Source organism: Silene latifolia, chromosome 1, assembly GCF_048544455.1.
Source record: "Silene latifolia isolate original U9 population chromosome 1, ASM4854445v1, whole genome shotgun sequence".
NCBI lineage: Eukaryota > Viridiplantae > Streptophyta > Magnoliopsida > Caryophyllales > Caryophyllaceae > Silene > Silene latifolia.
In genome coordinates, this window is record NC_133526.1 from 131,917,516 (window position 1) to 131,928,158 (window position 10,643).

Below are 10,643 nucleotides of genomic sequence, written 5' to 3' on the forward strand. Positions count from 1 at the left end.
GAAAAAACACTAAGAGTAAATACTCCCTCCCATCCAAACCAAAGGTTACATTTGACTTTATTACTTATGCCGAGGTGCATTTTGCAACGTGAATATCTTTAGTTATACATTATTAAAAATTATAAAACTTGATATTCGTATAGAATTCAAGACGATGAATCAAACAAGATCTCACATGACTATGTTTTCTCTTATACATTACTAATAATACCAAAGATTATCTACAATCATGAATAGTGCCAAAAAGTCAAATGTAACCTTTGGTTTGGATGGGAGGGAGTAGTAATTATAACAAACAGATATCTATTGATTTATATGGGTAAGTGCAATCATGTTTACAAAACTGTGGTATTGAGTTATTGACGGAGTATTGAGGGCGAAGGCTGAGGTAATATCATCCCAGCTTCGGGTCGATGACTATTCTAATAGAGTTGACAATCAAACAGTTCACTCTGGTAGATTTAACCGATTGAAAATCACGAGAAAACTTTGCTCAGGCACAACGTAGAGAAATCCAAGATCTGCTCCCCGGATGTAGGGTCCTATACCCTGCATCATCAAAACAAATACCCACAAGCCACAACTCATCAACGACGACATTATCCAGGGAGTCTTAATGGCTCCTGCCAGTAGCGGGGACAAGAGGGTCGGTTGTACACTACCTTACCCTTATGATAAAAACATAGAAACTACTTTTGGATGACTCCTAACTAAAATCGCGTCGTAAAATACATAAACTACTACTTGACAAAACACAAAGCAATTTAATGAGTCATTTTGCTTATTCCATCATATCCAAAGCCTAAAAAATAGTGAGTTTTTGCCCCCATTAGAATTGGACACGATTACCAAAACTCACAAAGCATAAAATGGAAAGAGAAAGAAGAGGGGCAAATGACGAATTCCGGAAGCAATGCTCGTAGAGAGAAATTCTTAAACGTACCTTGCCACTTAGCTGGAGTAGTTCTCCCTCAACCCACTTGGGATTCTTGAACCCGAACTCTGCTATCCTTCCTTGCCCTTTATAACTTGTGACCTTCAAGAATTTTTTTAAAGGTCTTAATATTTCAGAAAAGGTTGACCAGGCTAACTGTTCTCAAAATTTCTTGCACGGATTAACTAGAAACCTAGTCAATGTTACGTATAGCACGGTTGTGTACAAATGTGTCTACCAGGGTTTTAAATAGCGGTATCGGTCGCGATCGCGGTCGCGGTAACGGAGTCGCGGAATCGTCCCCGACTCGGCCGTCGCGCTCCGAATCGCTATTATCGCGGTGATATTTATTTTACAAGCTTTTGTAGATATTTCATCATCTATTGACTATTTCATATAAAGTTAAGATTAATTCTACTTAGGATAATTAATTTGATCAATGCTATACAATTTCTAAGAGCTTTCCATTAAAAAACTTGGCCGGTACAAGTTATAACTCGTTCATATCGGGTTCATCGCGGGCTGTATCGGGCCGAGTTGGCCGATACACGTTATAAATCGGTCGTCTCGGCCGATACTTTCTTCTTTTCAATTTACCCGATACATCTCGGGATATCTCGTATCGGCGGCCTCCGATACCGATACATCTCGGGCGATACGATACGTCTCGGCCGAGATTTAAAACCCTGGTGTCTACTCTGCTATTTTATGAAAAGTAGTATAAAATGAAGTGTTCAAGTGTGGCTGGTTGAGGGTCGGTCATGATACACAAGGCAGTATAAAGAGTATGAGTAACATGGAGCATACTAGAAACATTTAAGGACAAGAAATGTTACCACTCCAAGTTCATCCGGGTATATGCTCCTATTAGAGCGGCGACTTCCCTTTCCAATTTTAGCGCGAAACGTAACCTAAATTGCACAAGGTATATATCAGGAAAATAAAGCAAGTTTGAAAAAAAATATTTTGTCAAAAGGTACGTAACTTTTAGGGTATCTGCAAAGATGATGCCTAAAATTTTTTTTTTTCGTTCAAAGGTACCTACAAAATATTCTTTTTTTGTTTTGTTCACAGGTACCTATGATTTTTTTGATCCGTAAAATAGACAAGATTTTGTCTTGACTTAACTGAAAACATGATTTTTGTTCTAAGAACTTAAAACAATACGATTTCTTAATTACAAGCCAAATCCTAACCCTCCCCTCATCCTCTTCCGTCTCTTCATCCTCCTTAACCAACACCATGTAAACATCCACCATGACCACAATCAAGCCACACTCTGCATATTTTAGCTCTGCTTTTGGTATTATATTTGCATGGTCAACAACCACATCAACCCAGACTCAAACCACCCCTTAAACCACCAACAAACCCACCACCACAGACCAATTCACCCAACAACCCACAACGATCCTACAACCCTTCGAACCATTTCTTAGGTTCCAACATTGAACCCAGTAGTACCTCCATCAAACCTCCATACTAACCCTCTCCTCTCCCAATCCTCCTTAGCCACCACCTTCAACTACTCTTTATCGGCTGCCATTGTTCGCCACCACTGAACTTCGAAGTTGATGCAACAAAGGGATAAAAATCAAAGTAAGAAAGGGAAGAAGAAACAATTAAAGTGGATAAAAGGTTATCTTCGTGAGAAGATAGAATGTGCAAGAGTAGGGAGATGGAATGACAAGGGAAAATCGAGGGGGGTTGACTAGATGGTGGGGGAGTGGTGGTGAGAGTGAAGATGATTGGTGTGGAAAGGGAGATGGAAGTATGTTGACAGTGAATAGATTGTTCCACACCAACAAGGTTGGTACGAGGAAGAAAGGAGGAGAGATGTTGGATGGGGGTTATGAGGAGGGAAGGAGGAGCGACAAGCTGGTTGAAGTTAGGGAGGAGGGAAGGTGGTCATGGTGGTGGAGGGTGGATAAGAGATCAGTTAGGTACTTAGGGTTAAATACCGTATTCCATCAAGTCAAGACAAAATTTTAACTTTTTTTTTTTTATGGAAAACTAGTTGGTACCTTTCGAAAAAAAATGTAAATTATAGGTACCTTTAAACAAAAAAAAAAAAACTTTTGGTATTATATTTGCACATGGCCTAAATGTTGGGTACTTTCTGATAAAAAATCATTTCAAAAAACATATAAACGTTGTCAGTGAAATGGGAGAGTACAGACCTGGCCAGCAGGAACATTCAGATCTCCAGTAAGCTTCACGGCCTCAACATATTCATAAAACTCCATATCTGAAGATTTTTCCAACCCATCCCCGCTACTCCACCGACCAAACTTACGCTTTAGCTGAACTATCTCAGTTCCATACGGTCCGAAAGCACCAACATACAATCCTGCATGCCAATAGGAATTACGATCAGGGTAAGGTTTCTCCAATAAGAATAGTTGAAATTGCCTTCCAAGATGTAAGGCACAGTTACCATCAAAAGGGTCCAAATTGCCTCTGGGAATCTTTATCCTATCAAAGTTTGTATATTCAGAAAGTTTATTCTTTTTCTGGGCCTGACTGACCGCAAGCTTGACGATTTCCCGTACGTCTCTGGAAATCTGAGATTAAAAAAATAAAAACAGCAAGAGCATGTCACTACTTGAAATTCATAGTAGTGTTAAAACAGTTGAAAAGCCAAGTATTCTTCTTGTTTTCCTTTCTGTAATGTACTATGGAATTTGGACATACGAGGAAACTGAAATGATAGAAATACTAGTGAGCAATTATGTCCTGTGGGCTATGGCAAGCTATATTACTCGAACTCTTCAAACTAAATATTAGCTTCTGACACCTGATACCCGGACATGAGTATGACATTTAGACATTTCTTTTTAAACCTAAAACACAAGGATCTTTTTATAATAGCCAAGAGCGACACTCCTATCCGAATCTAACATAGAGTATCAGCACCAAAGGATATAAACTCCTGAGTTTAAGCTCACCTTTGGTGATAACTTATCACTACCCAAAAATGCCTTAGCCACATCAGCAGGCATGAGCTCGGAAGCACCTTGAGCTGCTAAAGCAGCAACTTTGTAATCAGCTGCCTCACTTTCTGCACTTTTACGTATACCAGGAACGTGTAGTATAAAGGAATCTTTCTTTGCATCCCTGATTTGACCTGCCATTCGGACATACTCTTCTTTCGAAGAGACATCATCCTCGCTATGGACAATCCCACCAATAAAAACTTTCATGTCCAAATCCTTCCCATCTTCAATGGAATTACTATTGTCTTCCATTTCGAGTCGGTTGTCCTCACTATCTGTCTCATCCAAATCGTCATTTCCATCGTCAGAATCCTCAGTATCGTCCTCAGAACCTCCCTGAGTCAACTGCTTCACAGCATCACTATCCTCTGCAGTTTCGTCAGCTACACTAATGTTCATGACCTTAACATTCAATCCTGGGATTTTGTCTTTGAGAAAATTAATCACGCTCTTTATTCCTTCCTCAGTAGCTCCTTCAATGTTCAAAACTTTTTCATCTTGTCTTTCTGATTTATCTTGGTTAGTCTCAGCATCTATATCTACGGTAGATGAACTTTCAGACTCCTCATTTGGTGATTCCCTTGTGGGTTTTGGTTGCAGACTGGCAGAGCTGGTCAAATTCGCCTTTGATCTTTGTAAGTACACAACCTGCAATAATAACAACCTTCAGCCGCAGCATAAAAGTATAAAACAAAATATGAATGGCCACTTGTGAAATTTAAATTCAACGAAGATCTTCCCAACTGAATAAAGGTGTTGGAAGTATAAAAATTTAGAAGAGCGATTATAGGTCTCATACAAGCCTGATAATAGGAAGGTAAACCACAAAAGTTGGGACATTCAACATAGTTAAGTCTGCTTGGTTCTTCTGGCTTGGTAACAATAACAGCTTTAAAGATAAGAAAAGCCTCCGTTGTGACATCAACTGTCAGTTGTCGTATTACTATTTAACCACACATCAAGTCATCAAGTATGGATTTATTATGTAGTTGTAACTTGAAGTAACTCATGCCCTAGAGGAGGGGAGTGATTACCTGCATTGCATATGTACCATCAAGGCTTTTAACAACATATATTTCAAATAGCGTCGTTCCGGGAGAGGCAGTCACAAGCTGTCTGTAACAAAAAATGAAGCTAGTAAATATACTTGAAGCATTCAGTGTCTCCAAATTAGAAGCCAAAAGAATGTAAAGCATCTTCTAACCTTGGTGTGTAAGCACGGCCAATGAATTTGCCAACACCAGGAGTTATACGTACAAGCCGGCCAAATGGATCACCTGAATCCTTTGCACTACCTATCCACCATCCTACCTGTAAATGAAGAATTGACGGGATAAAAACAGGATTAAAGACAAACTTATTAACTTATCATCAACAAGGGCTGAATATGATATGCTCCATATGAGTACAGCAGCATATAAGTTTACCAAAGTGCCTCAAAATAAGCTTGGACTGTTGTTTTGCGATGTATTCACTTTTTGCTATTTCGCAATAAAAAAGAAGAGCATACAAGTTCGCCTATTTGATTTTTCATTCAATAATGGGGGAAGGGGGAGATAAGGACTAAGGATCCCTTCAAGAAGCATGAGAAATTGAACTCAATACCTTTGTGTTGGAAGGTAATCCCCCAGCTACTCAAGCAACACTCCATCCACCAGAATCAAAGCTATCTTAGAACTGAAAGATTATTATATGCTTGGTTGATATTGTACTGTTTCATTGTTTTGGCAATAAGGGAAATACTAAATCTACGGCATGGATATAATTAGTACATGTAGTCTAAACTCCACAGCATGGTTTAAAATCGCAGTATCGGTCGCAATCGCAGAATGGTCCCCAACTCCGCCGTCGCACCTTGAGCCGCAGTTATCGCGGTGACATTTATTTTACAAGCTTTTGTAGATAGTTTATCATCTATTGGCTATTTCACATAAATTTAAGATTAATTCTATTTAGAATAATTAATTTGACCAATGCTATACAATTTGTAAGAACTTTTCGTTACAAAATTTGGCCGGTACAATTTAACTCGTTCATATCGGGTTCATCGCGGGCCGAGTTGGCCGATACACGATTATAAATCGGTCGTCTCGGCCGATACTTTTCTGTTTTTAATTTAGTCGATACATCTCAGGATATCTCGTAAGTCGTATCGGCCGCCTCCGATACTGATACATCTCGAGCGATACAATAAGCGTCGCCCGAGATTTTAAACCATGCTCCAGAGTCCAGAGTGATGCAAATTCTCTACTTATCACATACTCTTAAAGGTCATCACCAATCATCACAGATAGTAGTCATAAGTTCTCAATTCTATGTGTTCTATACTTTACTAAAGACAATGGTACCACAACCTTACACCCGTGTCTCAAAGGCTCCATGCCTCCTATGGCACTGGATTTATACTCTAGTGGTTTTATTTCCATCGATTTATATCCGCCATTCCAGCTCACTCCTTTCCTATTTACAAAACGAAATACTGTACTGAATACTTCCAACTCTGAATCTCTAATGAAGAGAATTGAAATTTAACCTGCTTCACCAAGTAGTTTTATAACTGGGGGAAGGACATGGAACTCAAATGGGAGAGAGTAGTATAGAAAAAACGCTGACAACGAGGAGAAAAAACCTCTAAGAGCAAGGTTAGAGGAATATAAACTAACTACTTCCATCCTCAGTCACATGTCTCACGGACTTTAATAAAATGGACACTAAAATCGGATAACAAATGCTTTGTAAACACCATCATACTTGGGATCCCACATAGCTCTACTAACTAGCTAATATTCACAATCAGAAACAGCGTTTTGATAATGGGCTCTGCTAGGTCAAACGATAGGCAACTTAAAACAGTCTTGAACTCTTCAGAGACACAAAACGGAATTCATGCTACAAGCCACCATTTATATAAGAATATCTATTTTTGTTCCATTATCCGCACGAAAAAAAAATAGCAACCATAACTCATGTTCCATGCCAATATCTCCTTCAAAGCATAATAGCTAGATCATTTGTCAGGCTTATCACTTCTTCCACTTGAAACTTTCAAAACCCTAAATATTACTTAAATAATACGAGTACTCATTTATGGAAACAAGCTACGATTAACAGATTTGCAAGGTTCATACTAATATTTAAGTAGTCTTTCACCGAATTCAGGTCCCCTAGAGAGGAAGTTAATGAACCTTATGCTACTCATTCAAGTAAAAAACAAAAAGTGTGAGCGATTTCATCTTGAAAAGAATCTAGTGGTTTAAAGGGGAAAGCAGGTGAAAAGTGTATCTAGGTTGACTCATGTCAGCAGATATGACTCATGTCAGCAGATATGACTCATGTCAACAGATACATCATAGCTCACCTAGAACAAGACTGATACAACTCAATAGGTTTAGAGCATTACCAGACCGCTTCCCGTATTTCTGGACAGTTTTGAGGCATCGTGATAACGTTCTTCAGCAATTGCTTTCTGCAGATAACAAAAAAGAACACTTAATTTTCTGCATATCGTTTCCACTTGAGAACAAAATGGTAAACTACTCTTTGACCTTCAATTCCGTCATTATCTCAGCCACAGTGTCCTTTGAACAAGCCTCTGCGATAGCAGATTTCAACTTCGCTGCTTCCTGAAAGTCCTCCCTTTCAACTGCTTCCTCAAGCTGAAACTACAAACACAAAGAAATAATACTAGTGTTTATGTACTAATAGAAGTCGACTGCTATCCATCCAAGTAAGTTAACTGAAATGCTTCCAAGTTTCAATGTCTCGTCAGTTTTACTGGCTAGTTCATGAGTTCTCTAAAATATTGCTCTGTACATCCGAGGACATTGTCTAAATCGTCTGTTATTGACCATGACACGGGAAGTATGGTATGTTACAAGTTACTTGCCTATTTTGGTTGAAATGTGACATATGGATGGTGTATTGGTGTGTATAGGTCAGTAATTTCTATTCAGGGAAAATTTTCAGGGGATTTCTTGGAAGCATTTCACTTGATACTCCACACTCGAATATGGATATGAAACTTCAAACACACCATATTAAGGCAAAGATGTTCTAACTTCCATAAAATAGCTGAGCCCGACACTTGGATCAAGCACCCATGTCAAATACTTCTTTCTAGAGGAGTTTGAGTAATATAGATCAGTGGGTTGTGATAAAGATGTTACCTCTGCTTTTACTACTTACTAAAACACAAGAGTTCTGAAGATGATAGAAGATGAAAAAGTCGATAAGAAAACGAAGAGGTAAATGTCATATCTCAACCGTTTTCTTACATGTTTTAAGTGAAGTACATTGACTTTCACAATGGCATGTCAGTATTATGAGAAGACGGATCAACCACAGTTTGTCTAGCCACATAAGAGTTAATTCTTAACAAATCAGTGTGCTGAAATTGCTCTATGTCCACCGAAAGCCCCCACGTTTTCTTTACCTACCGTATCAGTGTTGTGAGATGAATCAAACACAGTTCGTTTAGCCATATAGAAGGGGTCAGTGCTTAACAAATCAGTACGCATGAATTGCTCTAACTCCACTGAAAGCCCCAATGGTTTGCTTACCTAATATATCAGATAACAAAAATATGTTTCTACAAGGTGCAGGGACTTATGGCCAGGAAAAATCTAAATCAAAATTATATATACATCTTACAAAAACCTTGCATAGAAGAATAATGGCGAGTGAACCTATGAAATGACATACTTTCAAGTGAAAATGAAAGAAGCTAGTAAGATTTAACTTAAATATACTAGTAAGTAGTAAAGCCCAAGAGTTAAAAGTCTGCTTTCAGTAGACCATTATCAAGGGCTAATAATCTGAACTAATGAATTAGGCAGCTAAAAGTAGACGTAATTGAAGGAACTTCTGCACAAAAAGCAATTAAAACAATAGTAAGAAGCCTGATATAATCATATAATGCAAATTTATTTTTAGAAGTAAGACGAAGTTCTTGTTACTTCCTTAAAAATACTACGGAGTACCCACGATTACCGGGAAAGTAGCAAATTGCCCCCAAACGTTTGGAGATATGTGCAATTTGCACCCAAACGTTTTCATATGTGCAATTTACCCCCAAACGTTTGACATTATGTGCAAATCGACCCTATTTTAAATTTCCGGCAATTTCACATCTACTACCACCCACCCAACAACCATCAAACACAATCCTCCACCCCCGCTATTTTAAATTTCCGGCAATTTCATATGTGCAATTTACCCCCAACTATCTATTATTTATTTATTTTGTAGCAAGTAGTAATCAATTTTGCAATCTTTTGCTGTGAACAACGCTAAAGAATTGATGAATATAGAATATGCAAAAACAAGAAAGCCTTAATCCCAAATCTCAAATCAATTTGGGGTTGGACGTGATTGTATCATTTGAAATCGTAGATGACAAATACCATTATGAATGAAGTATATGGCTCTAAATTGAAATGGAATACATGTCTGTTATTCCAACTTGAAGAACTTTCCCCAAGAAGGGTGTATACAAGAGAGCGATAATCCCAATTCTAAAATCAATTTGGGGTTGGCTAACATGATTCAAAACCGTCAACGATAGATACCATTATGAATAAAGTACATGGTCATTCCAACTTGAAGAACTTTTCCTAATGAGTGCCCTGAAAATGGATTACGGCAAGGTCCAAAACACGGAACATAATACCCTATACAGGCAGCAAAGATGGCTATAGTTCAAAAGCAAATGTAGTAGAAACATCAATCAGCAAGTAATTATGATAGTCAAAATCCAGCAATTATCAACAAAATAACATTACCCCAGTGCTTCAAGGGCTCCTGCAAATTGCGCTAATTATAGAGAAAAAAGAGGGATAAGAATGAATACCTTAAGAAGAGATGAAAAACTCTCAGCCTGTTCAACTTCAGAGAAATGACGAGTCCATCTATTCCAATCCCAATCACTACTATCAACACCCATATTAGCGTCATCATAATTACTAATACTGCAACCACAACAATAATTAGAGTTCCTTAAACTCTTATTATTATTGAATAACCTATGATGACCCACAAAATAATGCCTCAAATTAAGACTAATACTAGTATTAGTAGAAGCAAGAGTGATGGAATTAGGATAAAGATTGTGTCTTTTGAAGAAAGGGTGGAATGAAGTGGCTATGGTGGTTGTTTGGGGAAGTGGGATTACACGCTCCATGGTTATTGGGTTTGTCACCACCATTTTTGTTGAGTTTTGAGCTTTTTTGTTTGTGTGGTGTCACTTGAAGTTCGTGACGAAAGATAGGAAGAGAGAGATGATGATAACAGACTTCAGGGAGGCTTTGCGGAATGAGAGATATGATGCACTGTTCTCTCACTTGTACTTGTACTTGTACGATAGTCAATTAGTCATTTGTATTTTGGAGGGCAGATTTCCCGTCTCAGTTCGTGGTCCATCTTGTGTCCTATTTTTCCTACTTTATGACACATTGGTGCTGTTTGGCCTTTCTTATGGAAAATGACTTTTCCTTTTTAAAAGGAGTTTATTCACAAGTTACTTTCCGAAAAAATTTTAGTTGTTCGGCCATACTTTTGTAAAAGTGATTTTTCACAAAATTTATATGTTTGGTCAATACAACTTTTGTTTGCTTATTTGGTTCTTTATGTAAAAAGTAGAAGTAGTAAATATCTACTTCTCCTTTTGGAGGTGAATAAAAAATAAACTTATAATTTAGGTGATTTTTCTTTGATTG

General features: G+C 38.0%; 1 protein-coding gene across 1 annotated transcript; it reads right to left on the reverse strand.

The window, feature by feature from the left end:
- Positions 1 to 157: 157 nt before the first annotated feature.
- Positions 158 to 10,276, reverse strand: LOC141609305 (protein EXECUTER 2, chloroplastic). The gene is made up of 11 exons (XM_074428409.1): positions 9,779 to 10,276; positions 7,476 to 7,592; positions 7,331 to 7,396; positions 5,135 to 5,241; positions 4,965 to 5,046; positions 3,883 to 4,578; positions 3,372 to 3,498; positions 3,115 to 3,284; positions 1,771 to 1,845; positions 944 to 1,036; positions 158 to 549 (listed from the first exon to the last, which is right to left on the reverse strand). The coding sequence occupies exons 1-11, from the start codon at positions 10,130 to 10,132 to the stop codon at positions 448 to 450; spliced, it is 1,989 nt and encodes a 662-aa protein (XP_074284510.1). The 5' UTR covers positions 10,133 to 10,276; the 3' UTR covers positions 158 to 447.
- Between the last annotated feature and the right edge of the window lie 367 nt (positions 10,277 to 10,643).

What these genes read in the sequence shown, in the direction of transcription:
- LOC141609305 (XM_074428409.1), bottom strand. Translation starts at nt 10,132, where the DNA reads ATGGTGGTGACAAACCCAATAACCATGGAGCGTGTAATCCCACTTCCC. An exon ending in GGCCGTGCTTACACACCAAG is followed by an intron (nt 5,047 to 5,134) that starts GTTAGAAGATGC and finishes TTTTTGTTACAG; the next exon opens with ACAGCTTGTGACTGCCTCTC. An exon ending in TGAATGTTCCTGCTGGCCAG is followed by an intron (nt 1,846 to 3,114) that starts GTCTGTACTCTC and finishes TGTGCAATTTAG; the next exon opens with GTTACGTTTCGCGCTAAAAT.